The following is a 22,520-nucleotide window of genomic DNA, read 5'->3' as shown; positions in this document are numbered from 1 at the left end:
TCAGTGGGACTGGGCAGATTATGGACTAGGGGGGCTGAAGGATCTGTTTCTGTGCTGTAGTTCTATGACTAGGACATTGTGTTGTTTACTTTTTACCTGTGCTGCACACATGTACCCACACTCAGAGATTCATGACCAGTTTCTACCCTCCGCCTTCTGATTTCTGAACTGTTTATGAACACCAGCTTTCTTTATGCACTAATTGTTCTTCTATAGATCCTTGTTATAATTTATAATAATTCTGGTCTTGCACTGTACTCCTGCGGCTAACAACAAACCTCAGAACCGTGATAATAAACCTGATGGTGACAAGCTTTTCATTGTATCTTGGTACATATAACAATAACTAACCAATTCCATGTCTGTTGCTTTTGATTACCTCTCTCCTGTAATCCCAGGGTGGATGTGATCTCATATTTACCTGGTGTTGTCTGGAAGCTAGCCTGGGGCAGTCAGGGCTGTGGAAATGAAGAGAAGATTGAGGGGAACATTTTAGCCGCAGGGATATCCTGGGCCGTCTGCTCTGTTTCAAGGGCTGTTCCCCTCTCCCGGGAGCAGAAAGGGTGAGGAGGAGGGGGAAAATGTGAGAGAGGTGGTGACGGAAATCAAACAGTAGCCGGGAAGAATTAGGAAATGAGCAGGTGGAATAACCAGTGCCAACACAGAAAATGTGGACAGTGAGTGAGCATTCGGAGAAACACAAGATTCTGCAGAAGCTGGAAATGCAGAATAACACGCACCCAAAACTCTGGAGGAACTCAGCAGGCCAGGCAGCATCTATGGAAATGAATAAACAGTCAAGCTTTTGGACTGAAACCCTCCTTCAGGACTGGAAAGAAAGTAGGTGAGACGGAAGGCGGGTGGGAGGATGAAGTGAGCCGCTGGAAGGTGATAGATGGAAGAGACCTGATAGGAGAATCGACCATGGGAGAGAGGAAGAGAGGAGAGGAACCAGGGGGAGGTGAGAAGGAGTGACCGCGGAACAGAAAAGGGAATGGAAAGAGCAAGGAGGAGGAGAAATTAGTGGAAGTTGGAGAAATTAATGTCCATATCATCAGTTTGGAGGTTATCCATACGGAATATAAGGAGTTTCTCCTTCTACCTGAGAGTGGCCTTATGGTGGCTGTTGAGGAGTCCATGGACAGTAATCGGAATGGGAATGCGAGGTTGAAATGGGCGGCCACCGGGACATCTTGCCTTCTGCGGCGGACGGAGCGAAGGTGCTCGCCTTTCGAAAGTGCGTTGGACAGTGGGTTGAAGAATTGGCCAAATCACTTTCCTCACGCCAAGGGAGAGGGAGATTTGCGGCTGCCGGCTTTCTGTGTGAGCAGAGAGCTGACGCTAGGCGGCAGGCTCGGACCGTGATCGGAGCATCATCACTCCCGAGAAGCGGTAATGGGCGACTGAGAGCCACAGGACTGTCCACTGGTGCGTCGGACGCCAAAAATCACAGGGAGAGAACTCACCGCTTTACAGTTGAACAATTTATTGCTTCCATGCATTGCTGTTAGAGAGGTGGAAAGACTTGTACAGAAATTGAGGAATCTTACAGTTTGCTTTTACTCCATTTTACAAATATTGCCTTTTCTTTCCTCGACAGTGAGAGGAAGGAAGGTTGGAGGAGAGATCAGTGAGGGAGACGGTAGGAGGGAGCAAGAGACCTCCCCCTCCCAACACTCACTTCCTTCCCCGGTGCACCACCTCCTCCCGAGGCAAAAAAAAAACATTTCTCCATCCTTCCCGGAATGCAGGGTTAATGACAGTGTGGAGGAACAGATCCCCCGACAGATGTCCACCTCAACAGATCCCTCAAAGGTGCAGCACAAGTTGATTGTGTAGTTAAGAAAGCGTACGGTGTGTTGGCCTTCATTAGTTGGGGGACTGAATTCAAGAGCCGTGAGGTAATGTTGCGGCTCTATGAAACTCTGGTTAGATCACACTTGGAATAATGTGTTCAGTTCCGGTCGCCTCATTATAGGAAGAATGTGGAAGCTTTAGAGAGGGCGCAGGGGAGACTTACCAGGATGCTGCCTGGAGTAGACAGTATGCCTTACGAGGAGAGGTTAAGTAAGTTAGCGCTTTTATTTTTGGAATGGAGGATGAGGGATGACTTGATAGAGTACACGACGTGAACAGGCATAGAGAGTAGACAGCCTTTTCCCCGGGTGGCAAATGGCTAATAGGAGAGGACATCCATTTTAGGTGATTGGGTATAGGGGGGATGTCAGAGGTGGGTTGTTTTACTCAGCGAGTGGTGCAGAAGCAGATATGTTAGGGACATTTAAGAGACTCTTGGGCAGATGGATGAAAATAAAATGGAGGGTTATGTGGGAGAAGAGGGTCAGGCTGATCTTGGAGTAGGTTACAAGGTTGGCTCATCATCATGAACCAAAGGGTCTGTACTGCTCTGTATTCTATGGTCCTTATGCTCCCCAGGGTAAGACATTTGACCATTCCCACCCCTCTAAAGGATGCATTTGACAAACAGATGGAAAAAGGGACCGAGAAGGGCTGTGACTTTCTGGGCCCCATCCAAAGCCCAGGTGAAGGAAACAGGTCACACAAACCCTCCTGTCTAGCTGTGGTACCATGCTGAGGACACCACTGGTGCAGCCAGCAACAAGACCCTGCACAAGCAGTCCCGGAAGGAAAATAGGTCACAGTCTACAGGGATCGGCATGCACCACCCACATACAGACTCTGTACATCCATTGTTGTCATTTACACTGTCCCATCACACACTCCTGGGGTCAGACACAGAGTGAAACTCCCTCCACACTGTCCCATCACACACTCCCGGGGTCAGACACAGAGTGAAGCTCCCTCCTCACCATCCCATCACACACTCCCGGGGTCAGACACAGAGTGAAACTCCCTCTCCACCGTCCCATCACGCACTCCCGGGGTCAGACACAGACCGAAGCTCCCTCCACACCATCCCATCACACACTCCCAGGGTCAGACACAGAGTGAAGCTCCCTCCAGCCTGTCCCATCACACACTCCCGGGGTCAGACACAGACCGAAGCTCCCTCCACACAGTCCCATCACACACTCCCGGGGTCAGACACAGACCGAAGCTCCCTCCACACAGTCCCATCACACACTCCCAGGGTCATTTAGTAAGTATCTTACATCAGTCTTCACTGTGAAAGATACAAATAGTATGCTGGGAGTTTGAGGGTGTCAGATGACAGAGGTGAACATAGTTGCTATCACGAGGGAGAAGGTGCTTGAGGAACTGAAAATTCTGAAGGTACGTAAGTCACCTGGCTCTGTTGGATTACACGCAGGCTTCTCAAAGAAGTAGCTGAAGAGATTGTGGTGGCATTAGTAATGATCTTTCTAGAATCGCTAGATTTTGGCATAGTTCCAGAGGATTGGAAAATTGCAAAAGTCACCCCACTCTTTAAGGAGGGAGGCAGAAAAAAGGAAATTATAGGCCAGTTAGTCTTACTTCAGTGGGTGGTAAGACATTGCAGTCCATTATTAAGGATGAAATTCCAGGGTACTTGGAGGCACATAATAAAATAGGCCAAGGGAAAATCTTGACTGACAGATCTGTTGGAATTCTTTGAGGAAATAACAAGTAGGATAGACAAAGGAGAGTCAGTGGATGTGGTATATTTGGACTTTCAAAATACATTGACTAGGTGCCACAGATGAGGCTGCCAAACAAGAGCTCATGGCATTACAAGAAAGATACCATGATGTTTAAAAGATTGGCTGGCAGGAGGCAAAGAGTGGGAATAAAGGGGGCCTTTTCTGGTTGTTTGCCAGCGACTAGTGGTGTGCCACAGGAGTTCAGTGATGGAACTTCTTTCCATGTTATATGCTTTGGATGATGGAACTGATGGACTTGTGCAGGTTTGTGGACAATACAAAGATAGGTGGTGTTCAGGAAACAGACTGTCTGCAGAAGGACTTAGACAGATTAGGAAAATGGGCAAAGAAGTGGCAGATTGAATAGTGTTGGGAAGTGTATGGTCCTGCACTTTAGTAGAAAGAATAAAAGCAGAGACTATTTTTTAAATGGGGAGCAAATTCAAAACTCAGAGGTGCAAAGGGACCCGGGAGTCCTACTGCAGGATTTCCTAAAGGTTAACTTGCCAGTTGAGTCTGTGATGAGGAAGGCACGTACATTTCAAAAGAACTGGAATATAAAAGGATGTAATACTGAACCTTTATAAGGCATTGGTCAGTCTACCCTTGGATATTTTGACAGCAGCTTTAGGCCCCTTATCTAAGAACGGATGTGCCGACATTGGAGAGGATCCAGATGCCATTCTCGAGAGGAATGAAAGGATTAATGTATGAGGACTGTTTGACATCTCCAGGCCTGTACTTGCTAGAGTTTAGAAGAGTGAGTGGGAATTTCATTGAAACCTTTCGACTATGGAAAGGCATAGATAAAGTGGGTATGCAGAGAATGCTCCTATCATAGGGAGAGTACAGACTCAGTGTAGCAGGACGCCTCTTTAACACAAAATAATCTGCAGATGCTGGGATCAAAGCAACACTCACAACACGCTGGAGGAACTCAGCAGGTCGGGCAGCATCCGTGGAAACATTGACTCATCATTTCCACGGATGCTGCCTGACCTGCTGAGGACGCCTCTTTAGAATGGCGATGAGGAGGAATTTATTTAGCCAGGGAGTGGTGAATCTGTGGAATTCATTGCCACAGACGGCTGTGGAGGTTAAGTCATTGGGTATATTTAAAGTGGAAATTGATAGGTTCCTGATTAATGGGTTAAAGATAATAGATCAGCTGGGATGGGACAACAGAGCAGAATTGGTAGGCTGAAATGCATCATTCTGCTCCTAGGTCTTATGGTCAGGCAGTGAAGCTTGCTCCACACAGTCCCATCACAAAGTCACAGCGAAGCTCCCTATCTACTATCGAACCACACACTCCTGGGGTCAGACACAGAGTAAAGCTCCCTCCATACTGTCCCGTCAGACACTCCCAGGGTCAGACACAGAGGGAATCTCCCTCCACACTGTCCCATCAGACACAGAGTGAATCTCCCTCCACACTGTCCCATCAGACACAGAATGAATCTCCCTCCACACCGTCCCATTGCACACTCCCAGGGTCAGACACAGAGTGAAACTCCCTCCACACTGTCCCATCACACACTCCCAGGGTCAGTCACAGAGTAAAGCTCCCTCCACACTGTCCCATCACACACTCCCAGGGTCAGTCACAGAGTAAAGTTCCCTCCACACCGTCCCATCACACACTCCCGGGGTCAGACACAAAGTGAAGCTCCCTCTGCACCGCCCCATCACACACTCCCGGGGTCAGACACAGAGTGAATCTCCCTCCACACTGTCCCATCACTCACTCCCAGGGTCAGACACAAAGTGAAGCTCCCTCCACACTGTCCCATCACACACTCCTGGGGTCAGACACAGAATGAAGCTCCCTCCACACTGTCCCATCACACACTCCCGGGGTCAGACACAGAGTGAATCTCCCTCCACACTGTCCCATCACTCACTCCCAGGGTCAGACACAAAGTGAAGCTCCCTCCACACTGTCCCATCACACACTCCCGGGGTTAGACACAGAGAGAATCTCCCTCCACACACTCCCAGGGTCAGACACAGAGTGAAGCTCCCTCCACACCGTCCCATCACACACTCCCGGGGTCAGACACAGAGTGAATCTCCCTCCACACCAACCCATCACACACTCCCAGGGTCAGACACACCATCTTGAACAGTAAATAAACACAAACGATATTGAGGGTTGGAGACCGTACTGGGTGTCAGAGGTGTGGGATGTGGGGGTGTCTCCATCGTCTGCTGTGGTGAGTGGGCTGCTATTGCAGAACATCTAGGTGCACACGGTATGCTGACCGGTAAATATCATTCACCATTGCTCAATAAAGATGTTCCTCTTTAAAAAAAGAATGAGATGGAGCAGTTGAACGTTGAGAAGGCAATTGTTTCATTTGTCTAGAAAATTACACACAGCATCAGTGAAGGGTTCCCGGCTCCTGGGCATGCCACACACAGGAGAGGTACACCGCGGGCAGGCTGCTGGCTGGCAGGGAGGTGCCCACACAGGTTGCTTTAACTTCACGAGAGCGCGCGCACACACACACACACACTCACTCACACAGGAGAGGTACACTGTAGGCAGGTGCCCACACAGGTTGCTTTGACCACGAGAGTACACACACAGGCAGAAGAGGGCAAGGAAACAGCCTACAACAGAGTGAGTGAGCGGGCTCTGGGAGGGAGGGAGAGGGTGGACATCAGACAGAGGGTCTGTACTAGGAGGGTTCAGAGACAGAGGAAAGTCTGGTGTGGGGAAAGGGTGCCCAGTGGTGGTGAGCAGGAACAGGGGAAATATTATAGGTGGGGGTGAGGAGGATTCAGGCAGTCACTCAACTGGCCTGAGGACAGGAAGTGGTCTGGGTGGTGCAAGAGAGAGATGGGAAGAAACTGAGGGTGCTACTCGGCCACTGGGAGGGCTGGTCTTTGGTCATGTGGCGGCAAACACCATTAAACCCATGGCTGGACACATGCTTCCCCCTGGGTAACCCTGGCTTGCTCCTGGGGCAGATGAGGCAGGGGGTGGTGGGGACAGACTTGGGACTGGACTGGGCAGTCAGCCTACTCAACAATCAGGAGCCCACGATCTGGATTAGGGAGGGGTTGGGTCCTTTCAGCATGCAGTCTACACACAACAGCATCTCGGCATGCAATGACAACAGGAAGCAACATGTCACCCCCACCCCTGGCTCCAACAGAGCCTGACCACTGAATCCCCCAATCACCATCCCAACCACTCGTTACAAAGCAAAGACATTTAACAGGTTTGGTATGTGAAAACACCGGCAGCTCTCCTTGTGACCGCGACTGGCCAGAGCACTGGAGCCGCCCAGAAAACATGCTGCACAAACACTCAAGAAACCACACAACACATATTGAAATGCTTAAGGTGCATTAGCAGAACCCTCGGAACGCACACACGCGGGATTCCCAGTTCGATTTCTGTGCAGTCCACTCCACTGGCAGATTATCCCACTTCTCTGCCTCTCCATTCAGAAGAGGAGTCGGCAGCCCGCAGCCGGCCTCGCACTGACGATACATCCGTCTCTTTGAGGTGTGTCTCGGGATTCAGTCACCGACAGGACGCTGAGCTGGCAGGGAGTCACCGCGTGGCCCAGAACCGAAGGCTTCCTGACAGCAGCAACGCTACACTGATTGTATCAGATCACACATGCAGCACAGATGTAGGCAGGCAGAAAGACAGACTCACACACTGGCTCTCAGCTTGTAGCCCTTCAAATGCAATGTCACGTCAGCGACAACGTTTGGGAGCCGTCAGGGCCCCATGTCGGGCAGCTCGCAACAAATCCAGAGCAAAGGTGGATCCGAGCCGGGCTGGGGCTCAGGCCCAGGCTCCCGTGGAGAACTCGCACCCCGGGCTACTGATGTTACCAGGATACAGTCCAAATAGTCCGGTTATTGGCAGAGGCTTCAAAAATAGATCAGTAATTCTTTCAACCACAAAGACCGAGTAACCCCTGGGGCAGAGTGTGAAGACGTGCAGGCATGGCATACGTTAGCCCAGGTAACAGCAGCACGGGTAGTGGGTGATGAGCAGGGTTAGAGACAGACAGAGCAATGGGGTGGGGATTAATGGTAGAGAGAGAATAACACTGTGGAGTGAGGGGCTAGAGAGAGATTAACACTGTGGAACGAGGGGTTAGAGAGAGATTAACACTGTGGAGTGAGGGGCTAGAGAGAGATTAACACTGTGGAACGAGGGGTTAGAGAGAGATTAACACTGTGGAGTGAGGGGCTAGAGAGAGATTAACACTGTGGAACGAGGGGTTAGAGAGAGATTAACACTGTGGAGTGAGGGGTGAGAGAGAGATTAACACTGTGGAATGAGGGGTTAGAGAGAGATTAACACTGTGGAGTGAGGGGTTAGAGAGAAATTAACATTGTGGAGTGAGGAGTTAGAGAGAGAATAACATTGTGGAGTGAGGGGTTAGAGAGGGAATAACGCTGGAGTAAGTGGTTAAAGAGGGAATAACACTCTATAGTGAGGGTTTAGAGAGAGATTAATAGTGAGTGTGAGAGAGTGATGGTGTGGAAAGTGAGGGTGAGAGAGTGACAGCACAGGGAATGGGGGTGAGAGATTGACAGTGTGTATTACTGACAGTGACGGCTGGGTGAGCCAGTGGGTCCTATCCCTGATCTGTTTTCAGTACAGCCTGAGGAGGTGTGAACATGGGGGTTTTGGCAGCCTCCAGCGCTACTCATCAATCTGCACCTTTGAAACCAAACGTGACTGTGCGCAGTTTCGGTGTAGAAAGCTGAGGACTGAGCAGGGCAGATCACTCCCCAACCCACCACATCCCACAGAGGACAGGAAAGCTGCTGACTCCAGGTAATCTGCCAGGTTACAGTCTAAAAAGCTTCTCCCTTGGTTATTCATCTTCAAACCTTAATCGAAGCTCCCAGAGGGGTGTTTTTTGCTTTTGTTTTTTTTGCGGAAGCTTGCACGTGCATTACTGGTCTGATGCAGCTCAGGCTTTGGGCGGGTGGGCGGGGGGGGGGGTCACGGAGGGATGGACACTAGCACTGGAAGAGAATGCATGCAGCAAGATTGGGGGAGAGGGTGCGAGGGCCCACACAGCATGAAGCCCTCTCTGCTCTAGCCACCGGAATATGAACACCAGTCTGTAAAATAAATAAGATTAAATAAAATCCACTCCCCGGGAACAGAGGCTGCTAACAAATCACTTTGGCCAGGGCCTGGGTGGAGAATGCGCCAAGATGGGGCCTCTCCCAGTTCAGATTCGGCCGGCTCACCACGTCTTCCCCGCCCGTCCTTGTCTACTTGTTCTTTTTCTTGAAGAGTTTGAAGCCAGGCTTCTTCTTGCCGGGGTTGGGCTCCGTTTCTTCACCGGTGGATGTACTGTCCTCCTCCATTGGGGATTTCCTGGAGGCCAGCTGCGGGATCTTGGTGATCTTGGCTCCATTCCGGCTGTCGGCGGCCGGGGCCTCGGGTTCAGTGGAGGTGGGGCTGAGGGAGCGCGAGGACTCAGATGGGCTGATGGCTGACCCCTCGGTCCCCCGGTGGATCTCACCCAGGCTGGCTGACTTTTCCAGACCTCGGCCGGGGTAGGGCGGCCGGCTGCCCATGGGACTGTCCGGGATGCTCTCGGAGTACATGCTGCTGAGCGAGTCACCCTGCTTGCTGCTGCCATTCGGGCTGGGGGTATTTAAGTCCAAGGCCATGCTTGGTGAAGGGGTGATCTCCTCCGTCAGTTTCAGCAGGCAGGAAGGCTTGGACAGCATTGACCGTGACCCAGAGCTGTGTGGCAGGCTGCCCAGAGAGCTTGACAAAGCAGGAAGGCGCTGCAGATCACTGCACTGGGAAATGGAAGATTCTGAATCGGAGTGGTTTAAGTCCCTGTGGGAAGAGAATGGGAGGGTACATCAGGCCCAAGCACAACACCTTCCACGCCGCAACGCTAATTAACACCTGGAAGCAGAATGGCTTAAATCCCTGTGGGAAGAGAATGGGAGGGAGCACTGTCTGACCACTGACCATCTGTCAGGACCGTGGCACAGGATGTCACTTCGGCCAACGGCCATGCTTCAGCTTTTACTCTCAGCTGCAGTGTTAGCTGACTGGCTCAGCACTGTGCAGGGGGAAGGGAGGGTGTGTGAAGAAAGTGACCTCACACCTTGGGGAGTGTGACACAGACCACTTCTCAAGCAGAGAGGACCTGGCACAGATAGTCATGTGTCAATCACAAATTCCTCAATTTTCTTAGAACAAATCCTCAAATCCTTACAATTCTTACTTAGGGATTATGAATGAATGCCAAGCCGTGTCTTCAAAGAACCTCTTCATTGCTTTGGGACATATGAATCCGAACCCTCCTTAAGGCACAAACCCAAACTGAAACTCGTCTGACCTGTGACAAACAACGTCCCATGGGTCAGAGGTTCAGCGGGGAATGCTGCAGTAAACCATCATCAGGCACGATGTATTCACTGTCATTTGGTGCCTCCCCACTCAAAGCCATCGGAGCTCTCCCCCCAGACAAAACCATCAGAGCTTCCCCCCCCACACAAAGCCATCGGAGCTCACCCCCCCCACACAAAACCATCAGAGCTCTCCCCCCCCCACAAAACCATCGGAGCTCTCCCCCCCCACACACAGCCATCGGAGCTCCCCCCCCACAAAACCATCGGAGCTCTCCCCCCACACACAAAACCATCGGAGCTCCCCCCCTACACAAAGCCATCATCGGAGCTCTCCCCCCCGACACAAAGCCATCATCGGAGCTCTCCCCCGACACAAAGCCATCGGAGCTCTCCCCCCACACAAAGCCATCATCGGAGCTCTCCCCCCACACACAAAACCATCGGAGCTCTCCCCCAACACAAAGCCATCGGAGCTCTCCCCCGACACAAAGCCATCGGAGCTCTCCCCCCACACAAAGCCATCGGAGCTCCCCCCCCCACACACAAAACCATCGGAGCTCCCCCCCCGACACAAAGCCATTGGAGCTCTCCCCCCACACACAAAACCATCGGAGCTCTCCCCCCCACACACAAAACCATCGGAGCTCCCCCCCCCACACACAAAACCATCGGAGCTCCCCCCACACACAAAACCATCGGAGCTCCCCCCACACACAAAGCCATTGGAGCTCTCCCCCCACACACAAAACCATCGGAGCTCCCCCCCCCACACAAAGCCATCGGAGCTCTCCCCCCACACACAAAACCATCGGAGCTCCCCCCCCCACACACAAAACCATCGGAGCTCCCCCCACACACAAAACCATCGGAGCTCCCCCCACACACAAAACCATCGGAGCTCTCCCCCGACACAAAGCCATTGGAGCTCTCCCCCCCACACACAAAGCCATCGAAGCTCTCCCCCCACACAAAACCATCGGAGCTCTCCCCCCACACAAAGCCATCATCGGAGCTCTCCCCCCACACACAAAACCATCGGAGCTCCCCCCCCCACACAAAGCCATCGGAGCTCTCCCCCCACACACAAAACCATCGGAGCTCCCCCCCCACACACAAAACCATCGGAGCTCCCCCCACACACAAAACCATCGGAGCTCCCCCCACACACAAAACCATCGGAGCTCTCCCCCCACACAAAGCCATTGGAGCTCTCCCCCCACACACAAAGCCATCGGAGCTCTCCCCCCACACAAAACCATCGGAGCTCTCCCCCCACACACAAAGCCATCGGAGCTCTCCCCCCACACAAAGCCATCGGAGCTCTCCCCCCACACAAAACCATCGGAGCTCTCCCCCGACACAAAGCCATCGGAGCTCCCCCCATACAAAACCATCGGAGCTCCCCCCACACACAAAACCATCGGAGCTCCCCCCCTACACAAAGCCATTGGAGCTCCCCACACACAAAGCCATCATCGGAGCTCCCCCCCGACACAAAACCATCGGAGCTCTCCCCCCACACAAAGCCATCGGAGCTCTCCCCCGACACAAAGCCATCGGAGCTCTCCCCCCACACAAAGCCATCATCGGAGCTCTCCCCCCACACACAAAACCATCGGAGCTCCCCCCACACACAAAGCCATTGGAGCTCTCCCCCCACACACAAAACCATCGGAGCTCCCCCCCCCACACAAAGCCATCGGAGCTCTCCCCCCACACACAAAACCATCGGAGCTCCCCCCCCCACACACAAAACCATCGGAGCTCCCCCCACACACAAAACCATCGGAGCTCCCCCCACACACAAAACCATCGGAGCTCTCCCCCGACACAAAGCCATTGGAGCTCTCCCCCCCACACACAAAGCCATCGAAGCTCTCCCCCCACACAAAACCATCGGAGCTCTCCCCCCACACAAAGCCATCATCGGAGCTCTCCCCCCACACACAAAACCATCGGAGCTCCCCCCCCCACACAAAGCCATCGGAGCTCTCCCCCCACACACAAAACCATCGGAGCTCCCCCCCCACACACAAAACCATCGGAGCTCCCCCCACACACAAAACCATCGGAGCTCCCCCCACACACAAAACCATCGGAGCTCTCCCCCCACACAAAGCCATTGGAGCTCTCCCCCCACACACAAAGCCATCGGAGCTCTCCCCCCACACAAAACCATCGGAGCTCTCCCCCCACACACAAAGCCATCGGAGCTCTCCCCCCACACAAAGCCATCGGAGCTCTCCCCTGACACAAAGCCATCGGAGCTCCCCCCCCCACACAAAGCCATCGGAGCTCTCCCCCACACACAAAGCCATTGGAGCTCTCCCCCCACACAAAGCCATCATCGGAGCTCTCCCCCCCCACACAAAGCCATCGGAGCTCCCCCCCGACACAAAGCCATCGGAGCTCCCCCCCGACACAAAGCCATCGGAGCTCTCCCCCCACACAAAACCATCGGAGCTCTCCCCCGACACAAAGCCATCGGAGCTCCCCCCATACAAAACCATCGGAGCTCCCCCCACACACAAAACCATCGGAGCTCCCCCCCTACACAAAGCCATTGGAGCTCCCCACACACAAAGCCATCATCGGAGCTCCCCCCCGACACAAAACCATCGGAGCTCTCCCCCCACACAAAGCCATCGGAGCTCTCCCCCGACACAAAGCCATCGGAGCTCTCCCCCCACACAAAGCCATCATCGGAGCTCTCCCCCCACACACAAAGCCATCGGAGCTCTCCCCCCACACAAAGCCATCGGAGCTCCCCCCCCCACACACAAAACCATCGGAGCTCCCCCCCCCGACACAAAACCATCGGAGCTCCCCCCCCGACACAAAACCATCGGAGCTCTCCCCCAACACAAAGCCATCGGAGCTCTCCCCCCACACAAAGCCATCGGAGCTCCCCCCCCCACACAAAGCCATCGGAGCTCTCCCCCCACACACAAAACCATCGGAGCTCCCCCCCCCACACACAAAACCATCGGAGCTCCCCCCACACACAAAACCATCGGAGCTCCCCCCACACACAAAACCATCGGAGCTCTCCCCCCACACAAAGCCATCGGAGCTCCCCCCCTACACAAAGCCATCGGAGCTCTCCCCCGACACAAAACCATCGGAGCTCTCCCCCAACACAAAGCCATCGGAGCTCTCCCCCCACACAAAGCCATCGGAGCTCCCCCCCCCACACAAAGCCATCGGAGCTCTCCCCCCACACACAAAACCATCGGAGCTCCCCCCCCCACACACAAAACCATCGGAGCTCCCCCCACACACAAAACCATCGGAGCTCCCCCCACACACAAAACCATCGGAGCTCTCCCCCCACACAAAGCCATCGGAGCTCCCCCCCTACACAAAGCCATCGGAGCTCTCCCCCGACACAAAGCCATCGGAGCTCCCCCCCCCCACACAAAGCCATCGGAGCTCTCCCCCGACACAAAGCCATCGGAGCTCCCCCCCCCACAAAACCATCGGAGCTCTCCCCCCACACACAAAACCATCGGAGCTCCCCCCCCAACACAAAGCCATCGGAGCTCCCCCCCCCCACACAAAGCCATCGGAGCTCTCCCCCGACACAAAGCCATCGGAGCTCCCCCCCCCACAAAACCATCGGAGCTCTCCCCCCACACACAAAACCATCGGAGCTCCCCCCCTACACAAAGCCATCGGAGCTCTCCCCCCACACAAAGCCATCGGAGCTCTCCCCCGACACAAAGCCATCATCGGAGCTCTCCCCCCACACAAAACCATCGGAGCTCCCCCCACACACAAAACCATCGGAGCTCCCCCCCGACACAAAACCATCGGAGCTCTCCCCCCACACACAAAACCATCGGAGCTCCCCCCCTACACAAAGCCATTGGAGCTCTCCCCCGACACAAAGCCATCATCGGAGCTCTCCCCCCCGACACAAAACCATCGGAGCTCTCCCCCCACACAAAGCCATTGGAGCTCCCCCCCTACACAAAGCCATTGGAGCTCTCCCCCGACACAAAGCCATCATCGGAGCTCTCCCCCCCCACACAAAGCCATCGGAGCTCCCCCCCCAACACACAAAACCATCGGAGCTCTCCCCCGACACAAAGCCATCAGAGCTCTCCCCCCACACAAAGCCATCATCGGAGCTCTCCCCCCACACACAAAACCATCGGAGCTCCCCCCCTACACAAAGCCATCGGAGCTCTCCCCCCACACAAAGCCATCGGAGCTCTCCCCCGACACAAAGCCATCATCGGAGCTCTCCCCCCACACAAAACCATCGGAGCTCCCCCCACACACAAAACCATCGGAGCTCCCCCCCGACACAAAACCATCGGAGCTCTCCCCCCACACACAAAACCATCGGAGCTCCCCCCCTACACAAAGCCATTGGAGCTCTCCCCCGACACAAAGCCATCATCGGAGCTCTCCCCCCCGACACAAAACCATCGGAGCTCTCCCCCCACACAAAGCCATTGGAGCTCCCCCCCTACACAAAGCCATTGGAGCTCTCCCCCGACACAAAGCCATCATCGGAGCTCTCCCCCCCCACACAAAGCCATCGGAGCTCCCCCCCCAACACACAAAACCATCGGAGCTCTCCCCCGACACAAAGCCATCAGAGCTCTCCCCCCACACAAAGCCATCATCGGAGCTCTCCCCCCACACACAAAGCCATTGGAGCTCTCCCCCGACACAAAGCCATCATCGGAGCTCTCCCCCCCCACACAAAGCCATCGGAGCTCCCCCCCCAACACACAAAACCATCGGAGCTCTCCCCCGACACAAAGCCATCAGAGCTCTCCCCCCACACAAAGCCATCATCGGAGCTCTCCCCCCACACACAAAACCATCGGAGCTCTCCCCCCACACAAAGCCATCGGAGCTCTCCCCCCCACACAAAGCCATCGGAGCTCTCCCCCCACACAAAGCCATCATCGGAGCTCTCCCCCCACACAAAACCATCGGAGCTCTCCCCCGACACAAAGCCATCGGAGCTCTCCCCCCACACAAAACCATCGGAGCTCTCCCCCGACACAAAGCCATCGGAGCTCCCCCCCCGACACAAAGCCATCATCGGAGCTCTCCCCCCACACAAAACCATCGGAGCTCTCCCCCGACACAAAGCCATCATCGGAGCTCTCCCCCCACACAAAACCATCGGAGCTCTCCCCCTACACAAAGCCATCAGAGCTCCCCCCCCCACAAAACCATCGGAGCTCCCCCCACACACAAAACCATCGGAGCTCCCCCCACACACAAAACCATCGGAGCTCCCCCCCCCACAAAGCCATCGGAGCTCCCCCTCCCCACACAAAGCCATCGGAGCTCCCCCCCCGACACAAAGCCATCGGAGCTCCCCCCCCGACACAAAACCATCAGAGCTCCCCCCACACACAAAACCATCGGAGCTCCCCCCCCAACACAAAGCCATTGGAGCTCTCCCCCCACACACAAAACCATCGGAGCTCTCCCCCCCACAAAACCATCGGAGCTCCCCCCCCCAACACAAAGCCATTGGAGCTCTCCCCCCACACACAAAGCCATCAGAGCTCTCCCCCCACACAAAACCATCAGAGCTCCCCCTCCACACAAAACCATCAGAGCTTCCCCCCCCCATACAAAGCCATCGGAGCTCCCCCCACACACAAAACCATCGGAGCTCTTCCCCCCAACACAAAGCCATCGGAGCTCTTCCCCCCCCGACACAAAACCATCAGAGCTCCCCCCACACACAAAACCATCGGAGCTCCCCCCCCAACACAAAGCCATTGGAGCTCTCCCCCCACACACAAAACCATCAGAGCTCTCCCTCCACACAAAACCATCGGAGCTCCCCCCCCAACACAAAGCCATTGGAGCTCTCCCCCCACACACAAAGCCATCAGAGCTCTCCCCCGACACAAAGCCATTGGAGCCGTCCTCCCCACACTCAGAACTCCGTGCCATCAGCCTGGGGCAAGGCCAGGCTCAGCCTCACTGACTGGGCTCAAACAGGGAGAACGTGGCTATCTCATTGGAGTTTAGAAGAATGAAGGGGGATCTCAGTGAAGCATTATCGAATGTTGAAAGGCCTAGATAGAGTGAATGGGGAGAGGATGTTTCATATAGTGGGGGAGTTATAGGCCTACTTAACCCCAGCCTGATCACAGGACAATTTACAATCACCAATTCACCTACTAACCAATAGATCCTTGGACTGTGGGAGGAAACTGTAGCATCCAGAGGAAACCCATGCTCACACGGGAGGACACTGGAATTGAATTCCCAACTTGGACACTGTGACCACTGGACACGGGGTAGTGGGGCATGGGTGGGCACGGGGAGGGGACAGGGAGGCAGGGTCTCCTGCCGAGGGGAGAGGGGCTGGGCACCCACACGGGATGAAGTAGGGACATCGCAACGCAGTGCGCCGAGTTCTTCAATGAAAACTCGTCATTTGTGCCAGGGTTAGGGAATTGTGCTGTGTGATTCCAGTTGTCTGCTAAGTCTACCGAGGATGACTTCATGTGCAGTGGTCTGGCACCTGCCCAGTCCCCTCCTGAAGCCATATAACACAGAGCTGGAGGAAGTCAGTGGATCAGGCAGCATTGGTGAGGGAAATGGACAGGTAGAGACCCTTCACCTGCCCTGCTCTTGAAATTTATTTATTTAGGGATACAGTGCAGAACAGACCCTTGTGGCCCAACGAGCCGTGCTGCCCAGCAACCAACCGATTTAACCCCAGCCTAGTCACAAAATAATTTACAATGACCAATTAACCTACTATATGGTAGGTCTTTGGACGGTGGGAGGAAACGGGAGCACTCGGAGGAAACCCACGCGCTCATTGGGAGAACATACAAACTCTACAGAGACAGCGTTGGAACTGAACTCTGAAACACTCTGAGCTGTAACAGCGTCACACTATGGTACCAGCTGACACAATGTCACACAGCCTCAGGAGACTCAGAGCCTGGCCTGACCCTCTCTTGCAGTATACACACATGCAAACTCTTCCAGTCATGGCTGCCATCTCCCTTGGCTCATCCTGTGGTCTCCAGGCTAATTGCCAACACATCCGGAGAGAAAAATCACAGGGGCATCAATGTAACTTTTTGCTTGAACACCTCAGTTCTGAAAATAACTCCAGCAGATTGAGCAGGCAGGCACTGAAACCTCCAAATCTACATCCGACTAGATTCTGTATTCAATCTCCATGGGCAGGGATTTACCAGGGTGATGCTTGGATAAAGAACATGTCTTATCAGGAGAGGTTGAACGAGCCAGGGCTTTTCTCTTTGGAGCAAAGGAGGATGAGAGGTGACTTGTTAGAGATGTACAAGAGTGGACAGCTAAAGACATTTTCCCCAGGGCCGAAATGGCTAACATGAGAGGGCATAATTTTAATGTGATTGGAGGAAAGTATAGGGGAACGTCAGAGGCACGTGGAGCACACTGCCAAGGATGGTGATGGAGGCAGATACCTCGGGGATATTTAACAGGCTCATTGATAGGCATGTGGATGATAGAAGAATGGAGAGTTGTGTGGGAGGGAAGAGTTAGATTGATCTTAGAGTATGTTAAAACATTGGCATAACATCAAATGGGCTGAGTTGTGGTGTTCCATGGTCTGTGTTTGTGTTGCATGTTCATTTCACAGCTCATGATTGAAGGCAAGAATGTGAGGTATTCTCCATTCTCCCTCAGCCAGAGGCACTTGGCCTGCCCCCAACGCAGCACAGAATGGATGTGAGCTAGTATTCCAATGCCTTCTGCTAACCTGGCATAGTTTGCAAACCTCTCTGAACTCCAAGAACAACCCCAGCTTTCCCTGGCACTACACCCCCCACCCCCCCACCGACTTCCCAGAACTTGAGCCTTAAGTCCAAAGTCAACATGCGATGGACGCGAGTTTGAGTGAGTCTGGGGCTAAGGACTGGAGACCCGGAAGTAGCCTGTCCTGGGCTGGAGGCCTCTCTGTGTGAGAGTGAGTGTGAGCTGTTGTTTGTAGCTTGTGTTGTTCTGCTGAGCCCCATGGGCTCGCAATGTTGGCATCAGAATGTGGCCGCAACCCCCCCCACCCCCCGGACATCCTTCAGCAGATTTTGCTGTACATTCCAATGTACGTATAAATAAACCTGAATGTTTGCAGCTTTTGGCAGTAGGAACAGAGGAGATGTCAGGCGTAAGTTTTTTTACTCAGAGAGCGGTAAGTGCCTGGAATGGGCTGCCGGCAACGGTGGTGAAGGCAAGAATGTGATCTTTTAAAGAGACTTTTGGATAGGTACATGGAGCTTAGAAAAATAGAGGGCTATGGGTAACACTAGTAATTTCTAAGGTAGGGACATGTTCGTCACAGCTTTGTGGGCCGAAGGGCCTGTATTGTGCTGTAGGTTTTCTGTTTCTATGTATTCAGGCCCCAGCACCCTGACTCAACTCTGTCCAGTTAGCAGTTCTGGAAGTTTCACTGCATCACCTGACTTTGAATGGCTTGTGTCTATCATGCTATAGTTGTTAGGCCAACATGCCCACCCATCACACCCTGCCTTCCTACATCATCGAGGAGGCTGGCTGTTTGAATGACTCTGTACTGTCTGAAACATGAATAAATAGCCCACATTGAATTGCCTTCTGATTTTTCTCCCGGTTAACTGGCAGGCCAGCACATTCTGCTCACACCAGACTGGGAAGCAGTCTCACCAGTCCAAAACAAAGGCTGCTGTCAAGGGACAGCTCAGAGCGATAGGAAAGTGGAAGCAGGGACAGGGAAAGAGGAAGTAGTAAGAAATTGAATGAAGTTAGAGTAAAATGGGAAGGGTAGGCACACAACAAAATCAAAACCACACAGCAGCCAGTGCAGACTAAACTGTGTAAGGTTTCCAACTCCAACTGGACCACACTATTGGATAACAGACGTACTCAAACATCTAAGAGAAGCAATGTGACCACTCCAGTCGATAACAAATGTACTCAAATACATACAAGGATGCAAACACTCACAAACCACACATAGCTAAAAGCCAAACTACAGGAGTGAACCCACAGGTCGGGCAGCAGCATGGAGGGAAATGAACCATCGATGTTTCAGACCGAGACTCTTCCACTGTCCATTTCCTTGCACAGATGCTGACTGACCTGCTGAATTCCTCCGGTCTTCAGTGATGGTCACGGGTGCAGACACGTGCACAGAAACAGATGTGTGCGCGCGTGCGCGCGCGCGCACACACACAAAACAATCCTCAGCAGCTTCATAAAGGATAGGCACTGTAAAATCAGGAAGGAGGCTGTTTGCTTCCTGATGGTCGGACGATGTTCAATCCCATTCATAACTCCTGTCCGTACTTGCATGCAGAACAACCTAGACATCAATCAGGCATGACCTCACAAGTAGTGATTAGCATTCACCCCTCCTCTGAGTGAAGAAATCAGCCTCTCATATTCCACCTAAACATTTCATCTTTCAACCTTAACTCCCCTAATCTCAGTGGGAACAGCCTACTTGCATTCATCCTATACCCCTCAGAATCTCTATCAAATCTCCCCTCAATCTTCTATGTTCTAGGGAATACAGTCCTAAGATACTCAATCTTTCCCAATAACTCAGTCCCAGCAACATGATTACAAATTTTCCCTGTACTCTTTAAATCTTACTGATATGTTTCTTGTAGGAAGGTGACTAGAACTGCACATAATACTCCACATTTGTCCTCACTAATGTATTGTACAACTTCAACATAACATTCCATCTCCTGTATTCAATACTCTGATTTATGAAGGCCAATGTGGCAAAATCTTTCTTTACGATCCTATCTACCTGTGACGCTGTGTTCAAGGGCTTGTAGATCTATATTCCCAGATTCCTCTGTTCTATCGCACTCCTCAGTGCCCTACCGCTCACCATGCAAGACCTACCCTGGCTGGTCCTTCCAAAGTGCAACACATCACACTTGTCCGCATTAAATTCCATCTGCCATTTTTCCAGCTGCTTCAGGTCCCACTGCAAGCTTTGATAGTCTTTCTCACTGTCCACTAGACTCCAATCTCGGTGTCATCCGCAAATCCGCTGATCCAGTTTACCACATTATCATCCTGATCGATCATATAGATGACAAACAACAACAGACCCAGCACTGACACCACTAGTCACAGGCTTCAAGTCAGAGAGGGAACCATCTACTACCACTCTCTGGCTTCCCCCGCAAAGCCAATGTCTAATCCAATTTACTACCTCGTCTTGGATACCAAACGACTTAACATCCTTGAACAATTTCCCATGTGGGACCTTGTCAGAGACCTTGCTAAAGTCCATGTGGACAACATCCACTGCCTTTCCTCCATCAACTTTGCTGGTAACCTTCTTGAAAAACTCCTTAAAATTGGTTAAACATGACCTATCATGCACAAAGCCATATTGACTATCCCTAATTAGTCCTTATCTATTCAAATACTTACATAACTGGTCCCTAAGAATACTTTCCAATAACTTGGCAGCCCATGCCTGAGATGGCAAAGCCTTGGCTCTGCACACTTCCAACGATGGGGGAGTGTAAGTGCAAGGGATAGGCGTGACACGGTCCAGGCAGAGGTACGGAACCGCGAGGACGAGAGATGGTTTTCGAAGGTAGTGGAGTTGGAGACACAGCGTGCCTGGAGGAAATGGGATCTTCCCAAGCTGAAGATCGCTTGGCCAGAGCTTTGGATTTAGGAGCCCTTCCACATTTCTTTCCCTCTGTAGTCCGAGTACGACACTCCCTACACCATCACAGCTGCATACACTGGGGGCTGAGAGAAGATCCTACCTGGTCCTTTAGGGTGTTCTGCGAAAGGACTCCCAAGTCCCTCTGCATCTCAGATTTTTGGATTTTCTCCTAGTTTATAAAATAGTCCGCACATTTATTTCTACTACCCAAGTGTACGACCATGCATTTTCCAACACTGCATTTCATTTGCCACTTTTCTTGCCCATTCTCCTAATCTGTTTAAGTCCTTCTGCATGCTACCTGTTTCACCAACACTACTTGCCCTTCCAACAATCTTTGTATCATCTGCAGACTTGGCAACAAAACCACCTATTCCATCATCTAAATCATTTATATACAGCATAAAAAGCAGTTCCAAGACTGACCCCTGTGGAACACCACTAGTCACTGGCAACCAACCAGACAAAGATCCTTTTATTCCCACTCACTGCCTCCTTCCAATCGGCCAATGCTCTAACCATGCCAGTAACTTTCCTGTAATACCATGGGCTCTTAACTTGGTAAGCAACCTCATGTGTGGCACCTGGTCAAAGGCCTTCTGAAAATCCAAATATACAACATCCACTGCATCCCTTTTATCTATCCTACCTGTAATCTCCTCAAAGAATTCCAACAGGTTTGTCATGCAAGGTTTTCTCTTAAGGAAACCATGCTGACTTTGTCCTATCTTGTCCTGTGTCACCAGATACTCTATTTACTCTGTGTCACCTCATCCTTGGCAATTGACTCCAACATCTTCCCAACCACTGAGGTCAGGCTAACTGGTCTATAGTTTCCTATCTGTTGCCTTCCTCCTTTCTTAGGGCAGAGTGACATTTGCAATTTTCCATTCCCTTGGCACCATGCTAGAGTCCAATAAAACCATAAGACCATAAGATATTGGCTTATCAATTCTGCTCCGCCATTTAATCATGGCTGATCCTTTTCTTTCCCCCTCCTCAGCCCCACTCCCAGGCCTTCTCCTAGTAACATTTGAAGCCGTATTCAATCAAGAACCTATCAAGCTCTCTCTTAAATACACCCAATGACCTAGCCTCCACAGCTGCCTGTAGTGCTAAATTCCACAAGTTCTCCACCCTCTGGCTAAAGAAGTTTCTCCGCATCTCTGCTTTAAATGGATGCCCCTGTATCCTGAGGCTGTCACCTCTTGTCCTAGACACACCCACCATGGGAAACATCCTTTCCACATCTACCATTTCCAGGCCTTTCAACATTCGAAAGGTTTCAATGAGATCACCCCTCTTCTTGCAAAATTCCAGCAAGTACAGACCCAGAGCCATCAAATGTTCCTCGTATGATTACCCTTTCATTCCTGCAATCATCCTTGTGAACCTCTGCTGGGCCCTCTCCAATATCAGCACATCTTTTCTAAGATGGGGATCCCAAAGCTGTTCACAATACTCGAGGTAAGGCCTCACCAGTGCCTTATAAAGCCTCAGCATCACATCCCTGCTCTTGTATTCTAGACCTCTTGAAATGAATGCTCACACTGCATTTGCCTTCCTCACCACTGACTCAACCTGCAAGTTAACCTTCAGGGTGTTCTGCACAAAGACTCCCAAGTCCCCTTGCAACTCAGATTTTTGGATTTTTTCCCCATTTAGAAAATCATCTGCACACTTATTTCTTCTACCAAAGTGTATGACCATGCATTTTTCAACATTGTATTTCATTTGCCACTTTCTTGCCCATTCTCCTAATCTGTCTAATTCTCCTAATTTTTGAAAGATCATTACTGATGCCTCCATAATCTCTACCACTACTTATTTCAGAACCCTAGGGTGCAGTTCATCTGGTCTGGGTGACTTATGTACCTTTA

The 22,520-nt window shown here is 52.3% G+C and overlaps 1 protein-coding gene across 2 annotated transcripts in view; it reads right to left on the bottom strand.

The window, feature by feature from the left end:
- Window positions 1-1,469: 1,469 nt before the first annotated feature.
- stim1b (stromal interaction molecule 1b) overlaps window positions 1,470-22,520 on the bottom strand; it is a 232,233-nt gene continuing 211,182 nt past the window's right edge. For both annotated transcript variants that reach the window (XM_072262442.1, XM_072262443.1), the window contains one exon: window positions 1,470-9,447. In XM_072262442.1, coding sequence (XP_072118543.1) covers window positions 8,868-9,447 — 580 coding nt within the window. In that variant the 3' untranslated portion in view covers window positions 1,470-8,867. The remainder of the gene's footprint in view (window positions 9,448-22,520) is intronic.

This window comes from Mobula birostris, chromosome 7 (assembly GCF_030028105.1).
Source record: "Mobula birostris isolate sMobBir1 chromosome 7, sMobBir1.hap1, whole genome shotgun sequence".
Lineage (NCBI taxonomy): Eukaryota > Metazoa > Chordata > Chondrichthyes > Myliobatiformes > Myliobatidae > Mobula > Mobula birostris.
The sequence above is the reverse complement of the archived record's forward strand: the minus strand, read 5'-3'. Positions and strand labels throughout refer to the sequence as shown.